The sequence below is a fragment of the Lynx rufus genome, unplaced genomic scaffold (genome assembly GCF_022079265.1).
Source record: "Lynx rufus isolate CCGP_SWC_20201006 ecotype Redwood Valley unplaced genomic scaffold, mLynRuf1.p SCAF_9, whole genome shotgun sequence".
Lineage (NCBI taxonomy): Eukaryota > Metazoa > Chordata > Mammalia > Carnivora > Felidae > Lynx > Lynx rufus.
In genome coordinates this window covers 97,696,807-97,717,508 of record NW_025814897.1, presented here as the reverse complement: position 1 = coordinate 97,717,508, position 20,702 = coordinate 97,696,807, and the positions used below count along the sequence as shown (strand labels likewise).

The 20,702-nt window shown below is 58.6% G+C and overlaps 1 protein-coding gene across 2 annotated transcripts in view; it reads right to left on the bottom strand.

Annotated features, from left to right (window-relative positions):
* Window positions 1-518: 518 nt before the first annotated feature.
* PRDM11 (PR/SET domain 11) overlaps window positions 519-20,702 on the bottom strand; it is a 47,498-nt gene continuing 27,314 nt past the window's right edge. The window contains exons 6-8 of one of the 2 annotated variants that reach the window (XM_047072174.1): window positions 8,664-8,851; window positions 3,894-4,520; window positions 519-2,705 (exon numbers count right to left, since the gene is read on the bottom strand). In XM_047072174.1, coding sequence (XP_046928130.1) covers window positions 541-2,705; window positions 3,894-4,520; window positions 8,664-8,851 — 2,980 coding nt within the window. In that variant the 3' untranslated portion in view covers window positions 519-540. Of the gene's footprint in view, window positions 2,706-3,893; window positions 4,521-8,663; window positions 8,852-14,954; window positions 16,284-19,283; window positions 19,706-20,702 lie in introns of those variants that run through there. The other variant, XM_047072173.1, reaches the window with a different exon arrangement.

The following is a 20,702-nucleotide window of genomic DNA, read 5'->3' as shown; positions in this document are numbered from 1 at the left end:
TCCGGATACACCACCTGCCCCCCTCCAAAATCAGAGATGGGTCTCAGCTACGCCAGCATGGCAGCGAAGAGGCCAAGAACCCCCGTCGTAAACCAAACGGGAAAAGAAAAGGCAAGACAGAAACCCAAACCCCAGCCCCTCAACCCCCCCCAAACGAAAACATAAAACGAAACAAACCACCTAAAGGTGATGACAGAGACCCGTCGTTTTAGCTTAGGCTGTTGGTTGGCTGTTAGGCGGGAACGCGTGTGGCCCCAGCACATGCTTCCGTGAGTGAAAACGGCTGCGGGATCTTGTAGACAAGAGTCGGTTTCCAACATCGTTCCTTTGTGAAAGCTCCCAGTGGCTTCTGGTGGATGCGTCACCTCGGTTCTTAAAAATTTTCAGTGTGGGTTTTTATATATATATATATATATATATGTGTGTGTACGTATATATATATATATATAATATAATATATATTTATAGAATATATCAAAGCTTATGAGTATAGATTAAAAAAATATTCAACAGCTTAGTGAACTCTGTGACGCCGGCCCCCTAGATGTCCGGGTAAAACTCTGACCCGTGGTCCACGGTCTGCAGCACCGGCTTCTGTTCCAGCGCGGACATCCTGCTGAGGACCTCGGCCGACAGCGCGTAACTGTTGCCAGACTTCTCCTCAAACCAGCTGTCCAGGGCTCGCTTGGCGTCGAAGCTGGCGATGGGCGGGCCGTTCACGGCGATCGTCAACAGGTCGCTGAGCTGCTCCAGGGTCAGGCGGGAGCGGTGGTTTTTGCGAACTCGCTGCAGGGCGTTGCGGCCTTTCTCGCAGCAGGCGGTGGAAGTGGGGAGGACCTTGAGGACCTGGATGACCTTGTTCAGGAGCGGGAACCTCTGTTTGTACTTGCAGATGTGGCCGATCAGGTCTTTGAAGCCGTTTTTGGTGTAGTAGTCGGCCTTGAGCTCCCGCCACTCCATCAACAGGCTGCCCCGGGGGTCCAGCCCCTCCCTGCAGACGTCCCGGGAGAAGGTGGGGATGGCCTCCAGGTGCTCGAATATCTGCACCATGTCCTCCTTGCCGTAGCTCACGAGCTCCTCGCTGTTCCTGGGCCAGGCGGCCAGGTCGAACACCTGGCAGGCTTTCACGAAGATCCGGCTGCGGGAATCAAACCTCTGGGCCAGGATCACCTGGGTCTTCTGACAGATCTTCTCCCGGACGGACTGGAACTTGGCCTCGGCCACCCTGAGGTTCTTCATCGCGATCCCGTTGAAGCTCTCCCGGAAGTTCTCCTCGAACTCCTGCAGGTACTCCCCCGGGGAGTCGGCCAGCCGGCTGATCTCCTGGATGGCCTCCTCGATCTTGTCGTCCACCTGGGACACCAGCAGGTACTCGCCCTGGAAGACGTAGGCCAGGCGTGAGAGCACGGCGATCACGTCCAGGAGGAAGTAGATGAGCTTGACCGACTGGTAGTCCATGAGGAACTGCAGCAGGGCCAGCGCGATGGCGGACGCGTCCGCCCGCTGGGTCTGGCTGCTGACGTCCTTGAGGTGGGCCACCACCTCCAGGTAGTCCTTGATGAGGGCGTTGAGGACGTTCTGCTCCCCGATGATCCACCTCACGGCGCGGATGTCCCCCAGGAACTCCGTCTCCTCGCACAGGGTGGCCGCCGTGGACCGCAGCTCGCACATGAGGCGCGGCGAGTAGCGGTAGAAGCTGAGCAGCTGCTTCAGGTTGTTCTCGAGCTCCTCCAGGCAGGGGAGCTCCTTCCCGCTGATGGCGTCCAGGATCTCCAGGTGGGGCCGGTGCACCATGAAGGGCAGGCACAGCAGCCAGGGCAGCGTCTTGCGGATGGTCATGAACATGCTGGCGCGCAGGCTGGCCGTGACGTTGGCCCCGTCTATGCCCAGGCCGACGGTGGGCTTCTCGTCCTGCAGCCGGATGCCCAGGGCAGAAAAGGCCCGGTCGAGGGCCTGCAGGTAGCTCTCCGTGCCGGAGAAGCCCAGCTCCTGCAGGGACAGGAACTCCGTGGCCGGGGGCCCGTCGCTGCTGGTGTACTGGACGTAGACGGCCACCGTGTCGGCCAGCAGGTCGTCGCTCTGCCCGTCCAGGATGATGCTGAGGCAGGGCGACTGGCGGATGCGCTCCACCAGGTCCTCGCGCAGCGCGCGGGCGATGTGGTGAATGAGGATCTGGCAGTCGCCCTCGTTCATGTACTGGTCCACCACCTTGAGCTCGCACTTCCGCAGGAGCTCGGCCAGGGGCCGGAAGTCCAGGTAGGGCCTGCCCTCGAGGGCCAGGTGGTAGGCGGTGTTGAAGAGCAGGGTCATGTTGCGGCACATCTCCTCCGTCTTCTCGGGGTGCATGCGCAGCTTGTACAGCTGCAGGCACTTCTTGTGCAGGTTGCTCTGGCTGTGCAGCTTGATGGTGTGGATCTTGAACTGCTTGGAGCCGATGATGAAGGCCGACGTGCGGGACGACTGCACCGTGTACTGGCGGCAGACGTGGCACCACATCTCGTTGAGGGTGGGGGAGTACCGCAGGAACCAGAACTTCTTGAGCCACTCCTGCTTAAAGCGCCGGATCCGGCGCCCGGTGGCGGACGACATCTTGGAGGGCTCGTCGGCGGCGGTCATCATGTCGTTGGAGACGGATTCGTCGGCCGAGTCGACCTCCTGGTCGTCGTCCTCCAGGATGGCGGGGCCGGACACCATGCTCTCAGAGGCTGCAAGACAAACGGGAAGGAGACATTTGAAGGCCCGGGGGCGAACACAGCGACTCCTCCAAAGCGACCGGGCACGCTGCCCCAAACAAAGACGCCGCGCTGCGTGACCCGCGAGCCACCTGCGACGACGGACCGAACCCCGGCCTACGATTTGTTTTACGGGCACTCTGGCTATCCGCGTGTGGCTTCTCCTCTCTGGCGGGGGGGGGGGGGGGGTCGCCCCCCGGTGGCCGCCCCGCGCCGGGCCGCCGGCCCTCACCCTCCACCAGCGGGTGCTCACGGAACCTCATCTTCCCCACCGACTGAGCGGCACGACCACGAGAGCCGACCTGGCGGAGAGAACGAAGCACGTCGAGCGTCCCCGAGTCCCCCGGGGCGAGGACGCGGGGGCTCGCTTATCCCAGAGGCCAGCGTGGTCGCGGCCGGCGTGCGGCCCTCGCGGGAAGGCAGCTTGCCAAGGCCCCGGGGCTATTTCAGGATCAGAATGCAGCTTGGTCAAGACGCATGCTTCGAGTATCTGAAACGCCTCACTCTGCGCTACGGGATGAGGTTAAAATAGGAAACGCTACGTAAATGCTGGACTCAGCCGCAGCTGTGTTCCGAAAAAACCTTGCCGGTTGTCGACCGAGTCTAAAGATCCCAGCGGCCGACAGAAAAGCACCGAGGCGTGCAGCCACACGCCCCCGCATCCCAGTCCTTCTAGAACACTCCGGGCGGGGGAGATAGGACCGCGTGCGGCAGAAGCGCGATTCGGGAAGAGAAGAACGAGGCTGTGTTCCGGGACTGAGGTCAACAAGGCCGGGAGCTCTCCCCCACGGGATGCCCTGCTTGGGACTGGGGAGAGAGAGAGATTGGGTTTAGAAGTTGAGCGTGGGGCTGAGACACCGGTAGGCCCACTAGAGAGAGGCAGCAGGTCAAGAACACAGCACACACCCCTCCAGCAGTGGAACTTCCTTTATTGACGGGGAGGATACAAGGGCATGACGCGAGGCGTCCCGCTGGAGCTGAGAAGCAGCCTGTCGGGGGCAGGCACCTGCGGGCAAGGGCCGCGACCGGAGTCCGCCCCCCCTCGTGACACGCCTCAGGTCCCCCCGGGGAAGGTGGCTCCAGCAGAGAGCGCCGGGCCACCCTCACCCTGCCCACCGGGCGCCCGTCCCTCCGGCCACAGTCTCATCCACGCCAACTTACCTGCGGGGTCCGAGAGCTCCGGGAGCTCCAGGGCCTGTGCGGGCAGCACGGGGGGTTCAGGAAGCTTCCCAGACTTAAGCATATCTAGTTCGGCCTGGAGCTCCCGGACTTTCTTCTTTAGGCGAATACAGTTAGGGCAAAAGGAGGTGGTGGGGAGCTCGTGAGGGTCGGACGCAAGGGAGGCCTCGGCGGGGCTGTCGGCCTTGAAGGACGAAGGTTCTTCTTCTTCATCCTCCAACGGGCCTGGTTCCTTGGAAACCCCCTGGGGGATCTTCCAGTCCCCTTCCCCCTGGGTCCGGCCGACATTCTGCACGCCATGTGACACGGTCATGGCGCACCGACTGTAGGCCTCGTCCTGGTACTTGGGGACTTTCCTGATGACCAGCGAGGTGCTCAGTGCCAGCTGGTGCGCTTCCGCCTTCGCGGATTCCAGGGAAGCCTCCAGCACGTCCTTGAAAATGAGGTCAATCTTCTTCTTCTTGGCCTGGGGGTGCACATCCCCCTCGTCAAAGCCACGCTTGTAGGGACTTTTGCCCTGTCTCAACACGGGGAGCGGAAGGGGACCCCTCAGGTCTTCTGGGTTATCCAGAGCCTGTTCAGACTTCTCCCTCTGCAACCTCTTCTCTCCTAGGAAGGAAAACCAGGGCGTGAGGAAGGGGGGAAAAGCCCCGACGTGGAGAAACCAACAGAAAACAAGGCACGCCTCCTATCAGGAAAGTCACTTGACACATCCCTCTGGATCTGGCCTTGTGGGGCAGGTGTGACACGGCAGGGAGAGAGAGGCGGGTCACTCAGCGGATCACGGGGTCTAGAGTGGGATCCCGAAACGTGGGCAGAACTCTCTAAAAAGACCACGCGTTGCACGGGAGCCTTATGTATACACGCGGCACATTCACAAGTGGAGAGAATGCTACAGGGGAGGGCAGCGGGAAGTGCGGTAGCCCTAGAAGATGACACCCCCACCGATCAAACCGGGCGGGTGGGCGCGCACCTCAGAGCTCAGTGCGTGTGGCTCCCCGCCCTCCAGGCTTCTCGTCCAGTCCTGGCAATTGGAAGACGGCTGCTTCGACTTGGTAAAAGGTACACACGAAACACGGAGTCCTCTCCTTCCGGCTCCCTGGCCGCCCCGAGACGGCCCCTCGGGGCAAAGACCGACCCACAGCCAACCATCCTTTCTAACTCTCCCAGTGATCAGAGGACGAGGTGCACGGAAGAGAGCGTGACCTGAACGTCTGTGGTTCTCCCACAACCGAGGCAGGGGGGAATGGGGGGGAACGGGAAGACGGGGCCCCCCCGCAGTGGCTGACGGCTCCCGGGCGGGCAGCCTCCAGCATGACAAAGAGGGGCGTGACCCCACTGACCCAAAGCATTCTTGAAATATAGCTGTGTCTCCTTACCTGATGATACAAAGAACGCTCCCTTTTCTAGCTCTTTCCATCACGTGACTGGCTTCAAAGACGTTGCTGAGCTCCCAACAAGAATTTTAGCCTGATCCTTTGAAACGGCCGCCACAGTCTCATAAATTGCTATAGAAGGGCGTATGCTCCGCGGGGGTGCAGACGCTACAGGGGACCCTCAGAAGGTCCTGACGGCGGCCTGTGGGGCCAGGGAATCTCAAAGGGCTGCCTAGATAGAGGTGGGGCCCTGGGAGCTGACTCCGAGCAGTGGCTTGACCTGAATGTGTGTTGCGGATGGATTTCCAAAAGCCGTGTTTGCTAAAAACCTCTGAGTGGAGCAGAGGCCAAAGGATCTCTGGGAACAATCCAGAAGATCCACGCTATGCCCGAGCCCTGGCTCCCCGCAGCCGGCAAGGGGTGCCGTGCCCCGGCCCAGGTATGAATCCAGGCTTCCGACGGGTAACAGCACAAAAGGGGGTAACCTAATCAGGACACCCCTCTTCTGTCCTCGCACGAATGCCTGAACGTTATGTTCAGGGCCCCTGAAAGTCAGGTGGCTCTCACAGCCTATATTTTTATAATGACCGAGGAGCAGAAAGGGTGGACGTGAACACTAACACGTTCGCGGTACAGATCAGCTATGACACTTGCCCATTTAGAATCTCCAAACGTCAAGGGCCACGCTTTCACTTCGCACAGACCAGTCAGGCAGCAAACAGCTTATGTCGGGAGCTCAAGCCTATACATCAGCAGGGAGTCCTCATGCGTCTCTGCTTAAAGACAAGGTCATTCAAATCTCCGAGGATGCGTGGGGGACTTCTTCGGACTCAAGGCGCTCAGAAAAATCTAAAGGCCGAGAAGGACCTTTCAGCATCGTGGAATTGATTTCAAAGCCTCCATTAAATACGGGGGGAAACACCACAGAGTGAATCGGTGGCTCAAAGTGGATGAAATGACACAAGGTTTTTTTTGAATACACCTATCCGATGCATCCCGTTCTGCAAAGATCGCCACAAAGGCATACTTTACGCTGTCTGCAGGAAGAAGTTTCTGGGCTTCAGGTAACGTCCCTACTTAAGAAGGACCAGTAATTCATGCTCTGGCCTTTCTCAGGGCTCCAGCCCCCAATTACAAAGAAACTTCCTTCCACGCAAGACCCTCGGTGACTGAGTGTCGGGATCCCCTTCCCGGAGCGGGGCTGGCCCACCGATCTAAGATGCCACTAAACTGTATTCAGAGCCTGCCAAAGCTACATGCTACAGAGACGTCTACACAGCTAAAGGCCACTGAGCTCATGACTGCTCCCGAGGGCTTTAGGATCAAGCCCACCCGCTGCTCTGGCCCGGCCCCACAGTGCCTTTCAGTCTCCTTCCTGTTTCCTACTGCTCAGCCTGGCCAGGAACAGCCACTCCTTCCTCCTGTATCTTCACAAATCTTCACATATCCCATCTCAAGCCTCTCTGCTACGCCTCCTTTGAACCACTCCCGAAAGGTCACTCCCTCCTCCGAGCGTTCCCCTCGGATCTCGGGGCTCTCTGAGGATGACCGCAGCTTGATGTGCTTTGGAGAAGACACTGGGGTGGGGGTGGGGGGTGGGGGTGGGGGTGGGGGTGGGGGAGGATATCACAAATCCAGGAGAATTTCAGAAGATTATGGCCAAGGGATGGAACCTGTGTCCTCAGATAGGACTTCTCTTGGTTTTCTTTTCTTCTGGTGATAGGACGATTCTTTTGGAGACTTCTTGGCCGTCTTCATTCGTGTCTTCCCTTATCCGTTCAACAAAGATGTATTGTGCATCAGGCACGGTTACACAAGGTCTCTTCAGAGGTCAAATGGAAACCATGGGAATCTCGTCATAGAAACCTGCCTTCCCGAGTGAGATCGGCACGTGGCCACCCTCCGGTTCCGAAGAAGACAAGAGGTGAGTATGTCGGCTGGGTCTCCCCACCGCCCCCCCAATCACAGATACCTTTTACCAAGTCAGGCAGCAGCTGTGCATTCAAGGTCCACAACCCGCTTTGTTCTGTTTTGTTTTTAAAAACAGCCTTGGGGCGCTTGGGTGGCTCAGCTGGTGGAGCGTCTGACTCTTGATTTCGGCTCGGTCATGTCTCATGGTCATGAGATCAAGCCCCATGCTGGGCTCAGCACGGAGCCTGCTTGGGATTCTCTCCCTCTCTCTGCCCCTCTCTGCTAGTGCTCACTCTCTCTCTCTCTCACTCTCCCTCAAAATAAAGAAACTTAAAAAAAATGAACATAGCTTAATTGCAGTGGGCCACCCTGCCCCCTTTCCCTCGTCTCCACTCATACTCCATGTGAAGATTTATTTCCAATAAGTAGGTCGGTCAGGAGCGTGACATGGTGGGGCTTGGATACAGTCCTGGTTCCTGAGACCAGATGGACTCTGGGTCTTTGAATGCTTTTCCTTAATGCAAGAAATATCCCCCTGAGAGGAGCTGGATTCACCAGTTTGCCTGGGCCAGGCTGAGGCTGGAATAGAGAGGCAAAGGGCTAGGGGCTGGGGAGCATTTTAAGCCACTTTCAAATGACGCATTTAAGTGGAGCTGGATGGACATCTCCCCCACCAGGCCACCACCCACACCTAAGGTCACCTTCCCACCTCCCTCCCTGAGAAGAACTGCCTTCTTCTAATAGGGATGGTTCATTCACAGCGTGTGATCAGGACTTTCAGGAATGAGGCCAGGAGGAAGCTGGGAAGAAACGAGTTTGGTCTGGGAGGCCGTATACCGTCGTAGGTTAGAGCTGAGACCCTGGACAGTGCCCTTCCTAGCCCCGTGACCCCGGGTGAGTCGCTGTATTCATCCGATGCTCAGTTTCTACATTGGTGAGCTGGGGGATGGTCAGCCTTAAAAGTTTCCAACTGAGGGCTTACAGGGCTCAAGGTGGGCATTGCTCCAAATGGGCGCATTACCCAGCTAATTCCCACCGCACCCTTACGAGGTAGGGGAACACCGCAGAACCGCCGCTGGGCACGGGGTAAGCACTTAGCAAATGTTAGTATCACTGCGACAGGGACGGGTTGTAGCACCTTCCCGTCGGTTTGAGTCGGAGAAAGAGGACCAACTTTGATTACACTTATGCGCTTGGCTTTGGGGCCCTGTCTCTCTCCCGGATACTCTCCGATGCCTGCGCCAGGGTTTCTGAGGGAGGACGGCACCCTGGAGGGTCTGCGGCCCCGCCCAGAGCCGCCGCTCACACGCAGACCGTCCGTCCCCCGCCCCGCGTCCCTCTGGGTCTCCCCGTCGCCGCTGGACTGCATTCCCCAACGGTCTTCTCAGGAAGCTCCCAGAGAAGCACTCCTGGCCTCCCCTGTGTTTGGTGGCGGGCGTGGCCCTCACCTTGGGTGGGGACTCACCTCTGGCCAGATTGCGGTGGATGGTCTCCTGGGACATGCTGTGCAGACGCTTCATGTATTCCTTGCTGTACCAGACCCGGAGCCGCTCCCCGGGCCGGATGTCCCGGCAGGCTCGGAAGTAGATGTGCTCGCTGTGCTGGAATGCCAGCAGGTTCTGCTCCCTCTCTTCCCGGGAGATGACCACGTACCTGGGGGCGAGGGGGACAGGTGAGAACGCACGGGCCACTCGGTGGAGGTCAGAGGTCCACAGGCAAGGGGCGTGCGCAGAAGTCGAAGGACGGCTGCCTGTCCGGGATCGGGACCCCAGCTAGAGCCGGTCCCTCGTCCCAACGTCACAGTTTTGTGCGACCTCGAGCAAGCCTCCGACCCTCTGACGGTCTCTGTTTTCTGAGACTAGGGATGACAGCCACCCTGCCTACCTCCCACGTACTGGTAAGCACAAAAATTCAACACCAGATATAAAAACGATTACCAAACCGAAAGGTCATGTCGTTCGCTCTTGGCTAAATTTTAACCGCAGGGACCCCCAGACACCTGCAGGCCTCTGATGGCGCTAAGTGTGGGATTCCTGGACTGTTTCCAGGATTTCACGAAGCCTAGAAGAAACAACCCATGTGACAACGGCGCCCCGAAGGCCAATTAACAAATGCTGAAGATCAATGTCTTTAAAAAGTGGGTGCCCGATGCTGACAGGAGACGAAGGGAAATAAGACCCAAGAGAAGGTTAGCAACGCCTGGAAACTAAGACTCAGAGACGCTAAGTGAGTCGCCTGAGGTCACACAGCGAATAAATGGGAGATGGAGCTTTGAGGTCTGTGTCTTTCCCACTAGATCTCACGGCTCCTCTGTGGGCATGTAAAGCACCAGCCATGCCCAGATAACCTTTAAAGTTCTGCCAAACCCTCAGAATCTCTCCCTTACCCCCGCTCCCTGAAATGACATTTCCAACATCCAACCTGCCCCCTTCCAAAGCTGAGAGGATGTAACACCCACAGAGAAGCAGAGGCGGAGAGATCAAAAGGACAAGAGGAAACTGGAGTCTTATGGATTCACACCACGCGAGCATCCAGGAAATTCGTCATAAAAAATACACTTCTTTTCCTCATGCTATGGTTTGTCTCAAAAGCCAGGATAGGAATCAAAGTCGGACTGACCGGCATCGCCCAGAGAACGGTATTTGGGGCAGTCCCGGGTACGCAATCATTCCCGGGGAAAAATCCCAATGGGTCACGAGCAAATGAAAAGCACTCAGCATCACTCCAAAGGAAAGAAACGGCAAGTAGCACGTTGTCTCTTTGGCACAGATTTCTCTCCCTCTCTCCCCCTCTCTCTTTTCAATGATAACATCCACACTGGCTAGAAAAGTGTCTCCCAGACTACTGGTGGAGAATAAGTGGGCACAAGCCTCGGGGAAACAAATTGGCAATATGGCCTCGTACACCCGTGTTCACAGAAGCATTATTCACAACCGTCTGCAGGTGGGAGCGACCCATGCCCGCTGATGGATACGTGGATGAAAGGAATGTGGAATACACATACGATGGCTATTACTTGGCTTTAAAAAGGAAGGAAATTCCGATATACGCTGTACCGCGAATGAGCCCCGAAGACACATACCAAGCGAAGTGAGCCGATCACAAAAGGACACATACGGTAGGATCCCATTTATATGAGGTCCTTGCAGGAACAGTCAAATTCAGAGACAGAAAGGAGAACGGGGGTTGCCAGGGGCCAGGGTGGGGAGTGGGGGGGACGGGGAGTTCGTGTGTAATGGGTATATAGTTTCAGTGGGGGAAGGCGAAAAGAGTCTTGAGACGGATGGTGGTCACGACCCCGCAACGCGAGTGAAATTGACGCTGCTGAATTGCATACTTCAAAAAATGGTTACAATGGTAAATTTTATGGTATGTGCATTCTGTCGCAATTTTTGAAAAATTTTAAAAAGGACCAGAAGATGCAGACCGAGTGGACGACTCGGCATACCACCCGCCCTGGCTGTAGCATCGTTTACAACAACGCGAAAGCAAAAAACACCGAAACGTCCGATACCGGGGCAACAGCTTAGCGAACCGCGGCATATTCGTACGATGGAATGGCTCATCTATAGAAAAGTGTTTTCAAGGGATCTTTCGTGACTCGGAAAAAGGGCCCTGATAGGATGCAACGCGAGAACAGGAGGGCTGAAAGCTATCTATTCTATAGTTCCAACCATGCTCTAAAAACAAGGCTTGGTAAACTACTTGAAGGAAATATACCAATGCTTTAACAGTGATTGGCCATTACAGGTGGATCTACTTTGTAAGTTTTTCTGTAATTTCCAAGTTTTCCTTATTAAGCAATTATTACGGTTACCCCTCTCCCCCCCCCCCCCCCAAGAAAAGACACACGAACTCCACTTTCAGTACTGGTGGCGGTCGCGGTGGCCGCCTGCATTGTGAGTCTACATTCCTGGCCCCTCGGGCAGAGCACCCTGGAGCATGTCGTGCCCGTTGTCACGGATAGTCCCCTGTAGCCTCCGTTCTTTCTACTCGCAAGGATAGTCCCCTGTAGCCTCCGTTCTACTCGGCCCTGGAGGAGGCCGTGACCTTATAAGGGGAACCACTAGAGTCCAGGGACCAATCCACCTGACAACAGGCTGCAGCACAGACCCCGGGGTTGCGGGGCTAAGGCCAAGGGAGGCAGGAGTGCAAACATGAGCGCCGGCTGCCTCACCCGCTCTGAGAGAAGCAGTCGTGAGCTCCACCCTGCCAGGGTCACACGGGCAGGATGCATGGCGCTTAGATCCCCAGAACCTGCTTGTGTCCAGAGACTAAATCAACGCATCTGTGTGCTTGTCAGCATCGGACATGAGCATCGGTCTCCCTGAGCCATGAAGACAATACCGTGATATCCACGACGCCCAGGCGTGCCGCAAACCAAGAACTTGTGGGGGAAGGAGAAGAGGACCCCTGGCCCAGGGCGGTCTTTCCACACGGACCCTTCTGAGTTGCAGCTCTCCAGCTGCAGGGGTCTGCTCTTCTCTGGATCTGATATTCCTTCTGAATGTGCAAAATATTTTCCAGTCCCCAGTTTAGTGAGAGCCTGGGGTTCGACATCCAAAATTAATCAGGCTTGTGGCTAGCATCGAACAGAACTGGGGTAGACCCAAACTTTCCTACTCCTGGATTCAGAAGGCAAACTGCTCATTCGCCTGTCTCCTCGCAAGAATCACCTGAATCACAGAGCACAAGGAAAGATACGCTCTTCTCTGGTTTGGCTGTGCAAACAATCATCAAGCTCTAAAAGCTAGAATTACTTTCTCTGGCATCAATCACAGTCTCCCAAAACAGATCAAAATTTGTTCAGCACCTGGCTGTATTTGGTCATTTTGAGATATAATATCTATGGCACCTCTCAGCGAATGGTAACAACCCACTCCCCCGAGGTGTTCAACGGAGGCAGCTAAGTCTCAACACCAATTACCTGGAATTCGCTCTCCCTCTTTTAAGTACTTTGCAGTGACACCCAGGGGTTTAATCCACTCCCAGAATCCCGTTCCCGCACAACAATCCCTTCATGCAGAACCACGCCTGTCCCATCTCATGGCTGCAGACAAGCAAGAGCCCTCCCTGGAAGACAAAGCTTCTAGGGAGTGAAGGTCCCTGTATCTGTTGAGTCTCCAGGTCACTACCTCGTTGGAGAGAAGGCACAGAGTATGTCGGAAGGAGGGTGGAAAATGGCTAGCACAGGGCACTCTACGAATGCAAGAGCTCATCTGATGGCTTTTCAAATCAGACCCACAGAGGTGACAACCTTTGAAGCAATCGAGGGGGTGGGTGGAAGCGGGAGCTGCTCTCTGGACTGAAGTTTTCATGATGATAATGGATTATTTTTATTCTGAGCTCCTTGCTGGCTTTGGGAATTGGATAGACAGGCACTAAGACACCACTTCTTCGACCTCACCCACTGTGCCTTATCAAATGCACCAGATTTTCTAGCTGGGACAGGAAATGACTATGGGTTTCAACGGAAGAGAGAAAATAACCCACGGGGCATCCATTTTGTTGGAGTGGGGGCAGACAAAGGCCAGGCTCAGACACTCCTGCTCAGGGGGTAGGTCTCTGACGGAGAGGAAGATGTGCCACTCACGGAGGCAGGAATGGGAAAGACTGACCGAGAAGAGGCAGGGCTCTGTTTTCTCCCGTGCATTTAGGTCTCTGAGCTGGGCGGGTCTTTGGGTCATGCACCCACCCACCAGATGGTCACCCAAACGCTGACAGTACGTCACGCAGCCAGCCTTGAGTGCGGCTGGAGGCCTCGGATTCTTAGGCGGGACTTCCCCATCTCAAGCTGAAATTGGCTGCCCGTTGCCTTCCGTCCACTGGCCTCAGTTTCCCCTTCCTGTTTTGATGTGCTAGACCCACAGTCCCCCACTGAAGCCTAGAAAAAGACTCTAATGAAATTCCATCTGAAGTTCATAGGCTCTTCGTCTCTCTGTCCCCTTTGCTTCCAACTTGATCTCTTCCCTCCCCAGGACCAGAGGGAAAGGCCAGTCAGTACCTACGCCTTGCTGGAGAAGATCCTGGGCCTGGTTTCACAGGATCTTTGCCTCTTGTGGAAATCGAGTAATTTTGATTTCCATGGTCATCCTTTTCGGCCGAGAACAGAAGAGGAGGACCTGGATTCCAAGAGGTCAAAGGCAGGCTGGAACTTTCCAGAGAGGGGACAGATCCCTGGTCAGGACGTGGGGGTTTCCTGCTTGGGAGAAGCTCTCTGTGTGACTGGCAGTAAGCCAGGGCAACTCACAGGTTAGGAGGCCCTTGTCTTCTAAGGAGACTCCCAAAGGGGCCCAGAGGAGCCACGCTGGTTACTTTGAAAGCCTCAGATCTCTGTGGGCAGGGTCTTGCCTGTGACAGACGCATACTAGGATCTGTGGGGAGGTGTCCAAAAAAAAGGTCACGCCTCAGAGTGTGGTCCCTGAAGTTCACTGGCGAATGGATAGCCCCTGACCATCTGGAGCCTCCTGCCGGAAATAGTGATTTTTTCCCCCCGCAGGACCCCTGACTTCTTCTAGGGAGCAAAAGGTAAAAATTCACTTAGCAACATCTCGCTCTCACTGTGCAAAGACTTTAATAAAATACAGCTCAGTGGTCTCAGACGTGGCTGTTCATCTCGCTCAGCTCACGGGTTCCTTTCTCTTCCTTACAGGGCTAGCCTGGTGCCGAGTACGGGGCATCTGAGTGCTTCCGGAATCCCGGAAATGGCAGGGGCACTCGAGCCCCTGTGGCCAGCATGCTTTCCCTCCATCATCTAACCCCTGCTCTGGGGGCCTTGAGGTTTTCACAGGAAGCGAAGAAAGAGAATATACACCAAAGAAAGATCCTGGAGACTGGGTGTGTTCCAAGTGTGAGATCAATTTCTTTTTATTGCCGTCTTAACAAAAATACTTGGGAAGGCAATCTTTGATTCCAGCATTGGGAGGGCAGGGGAATGCCAGGCAATAATCAAGCCACTGGGCTGTCGGACTGGGGACTGTTCCGCTTGGGGTGGCAGGAACCCCCAGAGGACCACAGAGTGGGGCGATGGAGGCTGAGGACACGGGGACCTAGCGGTTTGCCCTCCGAGCTCTCTCCCTGGGACCAAGCTCGGTCTGGGTTCAGAAGCAGCACTCCAGGAACAGCCACGGCAGGCACTGGGTACGGCAGTCCTCCCAGCCCCCACTCGGGCTCTAGGGGGCAGGCGTGGGGGAGATAGATGGAGGGCCGGCCGGGGGAGGGGAGCTTCTGCTAGGGTCAGCCTCAGGCCAGGGAGCAAAGAGGACACAGAGCCGAGCTACAACCTGGGTCAGAGCTAAGCTTGTGACTGCCTCCCCCACCTCCCTCCGGGACTCGAGGAACCCGGCTCTCCCCCCACACACTCCGAAATGAAACGTGAAGCTAGAGATATGTGTAGCTAATGCATTTGCAGCCCAAGCAAGCGGAGGCGAGGCATGCTGGAACTTGGGTGGCACGGGAGCCTTGCTGGGTTCTTATAGACGCCAGAAGAGGAGTCACCCTGTGGGTGCTGAGGCTTGGGCCCTGCCTCTCCCCAGCCCACCCCGGCCGTTAGCCTTAGTGCCAGAGCCGGGTGGGTGGATTCACCGCCCGGAGGCTGCCGTTGCCTCCCACCGGCACCCAGGAGAGCCGAGGCGTGGGCAGGCGAGGCGCGGTACCCCTCCCGACTCCCGATCTGGCCTCTGACAGGGGAGCTGGACCAATCCGCAGACCTGGCTTCCAGTCCTGGCGCCCCCCCACCCCCCACCCCGCCCCGCCAACTAACTGTCGTGTCACTGATCATCTAGGAAATGCAGGTGATGGCAGTAATAACGGTGACAACGATACCCGGCTTGGCTGCCTCTCCGGCTGTCCTGAGAACCCACTGAGACCACACACCTGCAAATGCAGGGAAAGCATAAGGTGCTCTCTCTAAGAACTCCGGGGAGTCTTCTTCGCCTTCCTCCGACGCCATCCCCTTCCACAAAAGGCAAGCACAGCAGCTGAGCACACGCACCGCAAGGGCAAGCGGAAGGCCAAGGCAGGGGCACCACCCGCCGCACTCAGAGCCCTGGGGAAGGGGAGCACGCACCCCTCCCGGAAGGGCTGAGCTCCCCCTGCCCGTCCTCAAGCCTCGCCCCCTTCGGAAGCAGCGGAATCAGGGCGTGGGAGGCAGCCGTGGCAGCCCTGCGGTCGGCAAGCAGGAGTCCATTCAGGCGCTCCCCCCTCTTGCTCCCCTCTTCCCCGCAAGGCTCGCCGCCGTGGGTGCGGACCAAGAGGAGGCTGACGCCCCAGGGCAAGCAAGCATCGGGCAGGTCGCTTTCCCTGCATCTTCAGCATCTGCCGAAGACGAGGGAGCGGGGCTCAGTACACACTCTGTTGGAGCCCAGGGCAGCTGGCCTGCACTCGGGGAGGAGGTGGCCGCCTCCCCAGCATCCTACAAGGGTCATTGGTCCCGGACACGGGAGACTGGCTCCCGTCGCAAGGCCAGGCACCCGTCCCCCCACCCCCGTCTCTCTTCCTCCTACTGGAGACCGGCCGGGTCAGAAGTTGTACTTTCTCTTCCGAGACCTGGTAGTCCGTGCGGGGGCTGGCGCCGGGGGAGCCTGCGGGGGCTCTGCCGGGGGGGCCTCGACCTGAGGGGTAGAGCCCGCGGGGGCTACCCCGTCTGGCCCCCGCTGAGATGCCTGGACCCCGTCTCGGATCTCCGTCAGCGTCTGGCACACCTGACCGACGCGGCCGGTCAGCTCCGCCACGGTCTGGCCGATGGAACGCATGCTGTTCGCCATGTCCCGGTGCACGGTCACCAGCTCCTGGCAGAACTGCTGGAGGACCTCGGTCTGCCGGACGTAGGCATGGAGGAGCTGCCAGTCAAGGCCCGTGCCGGGCGGGCTGGGGTGCGGCCGAGGGGTCCTGCAGGCAGCCTGGGCCTGCGGTGAGGGCCGGGATAGGGCCTCTGGCTTGGGGCCCACCATCTCGGACTGGTCTGAAGAGGACGATGAGCGGAGCAGGGTAGGCCTGGCCAGGTGGGCCTCTTCCTCTGGTGACCGCTGCCGGGGCACCCGCAGAGGCTGCCTCGAGGGCCCCGGGGCCTCCTCATCTTCATCATCTTGCGGGATAGAAACAAAGAAGGGCAAATGATTACAACAGAGAGAAAGGGGGCGGCTCTGGGCTTTGGCCCACCCCCCCCCCCAAGTCGCCCTATAATCCCCCTGCCCGGCCACCCCCGAGCCTAATTCAGCACCTGCCTGCTCCCCTGCACCGACCCACAAACACCTGCTCCCCAAATCCCTGAAGGTGTGCGGGCCCGGCACCCCGGGGGACAAGGGTGAGCGCTGCCCCGGCCCCCTTCCTTTCACGGGAACAGCAACACGCTTGCGGGAGGGCCCAGGTCGGGGGACTTGGAGACACCAGTCCCAGTGACAGCAAGTCAACCCGCTCGCTCACTTCGTCCCTCTGTGACTCAGTTTCTGCAGAGCAAAGATCACAACCGCTCTGTCTTGATCTACCCAGCCGCTTGCCCGCCTAACAGGGTTGTCAAGAAAATTAAACAAGAGAACAGGACACGAAGGAGCTTGGCAAAGCCGGAAGAGTGACACCCGCCAAAAGGCACTCGGAGTTCTGTCTGACTCGCTTGGGCCACCTCGTGGCCTTGCTAGAATCTGCAGTTTTAAGTCACGGGGAGGGGGACAGGCCCCGGGGCAGTCTGGAGTCGGGAGGCAAGGGACAGGAAAGGAGTGACGCGGCTGGAGGGCGCAGAGCAGGAGAGCCACCTCTGCAGCGGGTCCTGATGTCCCCCGAGACCCCCAAGGCGGGCCGCCCAGGGAAGAAGCAAGGCTCTCACCCGGGAGCGTCTGAAGGCTTGCAAGGCACCACCACACAGACGGCCAGTCACAGGGAGGGGCCGGGCCCCTGCAACACCCAGACCTTGGCTCTCTTGTGAGCAAGGTTATGAGCTGATTCCCACGGCAGGAATAAAAAGTATGCAGGTTCCCTGCCTGCACCAGAGGGGCTAAATTCAGAACCACCCCCCAGGGGAGGTGACCGAGAAGACTGACTCATCTCGTCCCCAGCCGCACACATGCATGCCTCCCCAGGGTCCCAGGGCCTCCCTTTGGGCTGGCACGAGAAGAGCCCAGTGATTCATAACCGCACTTGGTGGGATAGCTGCCAGCCCCCCGGGGATCCCAGGACACCCGTTCTGGCGTGGCAGGGCTGGAAGGAGTGAGCGGGGCCGAGGCGATGGTGCTTCCCCCCCGACCCCCCTTCCAGGGCCTCCTTCCACAGAGCCCCTGGCCTCGTGCTGTAACAGCTGGTCGACCGGCCGGGAAAGGGGGGCCTGGCCAAGTCTGCGGTGGAGGGGTCCCGGGCCCCCTGCCCAGCCCAGGTCACATTTGGTAACCTCATTACCTTCTTGGGGAGATGGAAGAGAGAGCAGGGCAGGATTTAGGGAACGGACGGCCCTGGCTGCCAGGCCCCCGTCTTTTTCTCCTAAGTGGGTGGAATCACCCTGAATCTTAGCACAACGCCAATTCGTAGGGAGCTGGCAAACCTGGGCTCGAGTCCTGGTTCTGAATCTAGCTGGGGGGGGGCCACCTCTGTTTCTGGAACTTATCTGCCTCATCTACATAGCAAGGGAGTCAGAATAGACGGCCTCCGTTCCTTTCCCAGTCCTGAAGAACGGACTCTGAGGGGCCACCTGTCAGGAGCCCCAGCCAAACAGGAAATTAGTGCGATCCCCATCCCAACAGCAGAGGGCCGCGGGAGGGAACACGGGGTCCTTGTGAACCACCTTCCCGGGGCTGGCCAGCCGCTGACTTGCGGTCCTCCTGCCCTGCTCCGTCTATCGTAGGCCAGACTCCCGTTGGGACCGTGGGCCGAAGGTGGGGGGATGTGTGGGGAGAAGGGGGTGCAGTCCCACCACAGAAGGGTCTCGACCGCTCCCCATTCGGGGGAGTCCCAGATGGAACCACAGCCCCAGCTACAGCCTGCTGGGCCAGGAGATTCCACAGTCAGGCCCCTGCATCCAAGTCCATCCTGGGTCACGGGAAGCAGAGGTGAATAAGGCAGAAGAGGGGTGGAGAAGGGCACGGGGGCGGTAAGGACAGGGAGGGAACCTGGTGAGACGGAGAGATCTGAGAGAGAGCCTTGGGGGGGGGGGGAGAGAGAGGCAGAGGGCAGAGAGGAGTGGGCGCAGAAGCACAGAAAAGAACACAGAAATGAAGAGGTTAGGAAGAGAGAGAGCAGGAACTCATCTTCCCCCCCACCCCCTCCGTGGCCTGGGCCCTGAAGACTTGGCTGGCTTCCTCCCGCACCCCCTCCCCCACGCCTGCTACACTGGGCTTCCCTGGTTCCTCTCTGTCCTGGAACGTGCCAAGCGCCTTCCTGATGCGGGGGCCTCGTACATGCAGTTCTCAGCCTGGAGGCTCCCCGCTCCCCTCCCGGCGCCCCATGCCGAGGCCTGGTTAACTCTTACTCACCCTTGGCAAGTCAGTGCAACTGTCACTCCTGGGAGGCCCTCCCCGGCCCCCGAGGACAGCCAGCTCCCCGGCCCCCTTTGCTCTCAGGCAGGGCTGCTACATAACTGGCACGGCCAGATGCAACACTTGAATACAGGGCACCGTGTTCAAAACCCAGTGTGAATTTCAGGAGGCCAACAGCAGAGCATGAACCCCCCGCACGGTGCCCTTGCACGTGCAGGGCCCCAGGGACACCGCGCAGGTGGCCCGGGTCGTCAGCCCCGCTCTCAGGACTTCCGGCGTTCGCCCTTCATCCCTTCATTACAACTGTCCTTGTACAATGACTTAAAGCTTGTTGATTCCCACGAGTCTAGGGACAACCCCAGAGCGGGGCCCGTGTAGGATTTATATACAACGCTGTCTTCCCAGCTCCTAGCACAGCTCCTGGCACAGAGTTCAGGAAATATTCTAGAATGAATGAACGGAAAGGGGTGGAGAAGACAGAGCGGGGGAAGGAGGGAAGGGTGCATGGGAAGACTGGACGAGACGGAGAGGGACAGAGACAGGAGAAGGCCAGGGAAGGGGGGGGACGGCAGGGGAGGAGGAGGCTGGGCAGCGGGAGCCCGGGGAGGGAGGCAGGTGGTACTCACAGCTGGTCGAGGGGCTGTCGGTGCCGTCCAGTTCCGCCCTGGGGAAGCTGTGCCCAGAACGGGCCGTGAGCAGCGCTGACTCGATGGCCCTCTCGTGGGCAGTGAGCACGATGGCGGGGGCCCGGCCCCCGGCCCCGGGGCCCGACAGAGACTGCTGCATGAAGGCCAGCTTGTCCTTGGTCCTCCGTTTCATGTCATCCCATCTGTGCTTAATGTCCTTGACGGAGCGGGGCACCTGGCTGACGGAGGTGATTTTCCGAGCTATGCCTTCCCAAATCTTGTCCCTGTCGGCATGGGACAGCCGCATGGTCTCCCTCCCAAAGAGAACCGCTTCGTGGTGGGTCACCTCCGTGACCAGAATGTCCAGCTCCTCCTTGGAGAACTTGGGCTTCCTCTTGCGCTCAGCCAGGGGCGCCACATTCCTTGGGTTGAATATCCCACAAAGCACAATTGGGTAAATGACCGTCAGCGCGGGCGGTCCTCCTCCTTCCTAACTGCCGGCCCCCAGCTGGGGAGCCAGGAGGCACCCGGGCACCCTGGCCTGCTCACCACCACCACACCCTCCTCCTAGCGAGAGGCCCCTTCCACTACTCCTCAGAGGGCAGGCGGGCAGCAGAGGTGCGGCGGAGTGGGTGGCAACGCGGCCCGCGCCGGACGGCCCGGTGTCGGGCCCTGCCGTGGCCCTGGGTGGCCCTGGCTGGCCCCGGCAGCCGGGGCGCTTGGCTCAGCCCCTCCCGGCCTGTCTCCCCAGCCGGGTCAGGAGGGACAACCACCCCACCTTCGGGGCTGTCACCAGACAGGGGAAAGCAGAGTGACGAAGAGCGTTAAAGCCCCGAAGAGGGAGAAAGGGTCCTTACTGGGGTTCGGACCGGGCCAAGGTCGCTACAGATGGCTCGCAGGAAGAGTACTGAAACAGGGGGATGTTTCAATCTCCTCGCCGGGCGATGCCAGCGATTAGGGTGTGGTCACAGAAAGCGTTTTCTGCCCTGCGGCTCTCTTTGTCTCCTTCCCCGGCCTCCAAGTCCTCCCCAGGCCCCGTCCCCGCCTTCCGCCGGATGTGGGTGTAGGCTCCCCTCCAGCTGGGGTCAGCTCGTTTCGGGGTGAGCTGCGGTGACCTTTGGGCAGCTCGTGGGTAGGACGCGAGCGGCCCGTGAGCAGCCACCGGGAGACAAGTTCCCCTTTGATGGAGACCAGGAGTGACCTTGGCTTCCACGTGCACAGAGGAGCCAGGGGCCGCTTGAGCAAGAGCAACCCAAGAGAGGAACCCAACACATGGAGGGGAACCTGGAGCCCCGTTCACTCCTCCAGCTGCCCCCAAAACCACAGCAGGAGGCTAGGGGCACAGAGATCCTTCAGCCTTTACCTTTCCGCGTCACCTACCCAGAACGCCACAGCTCAGGCGAAAGGAAGGTCGGGGCT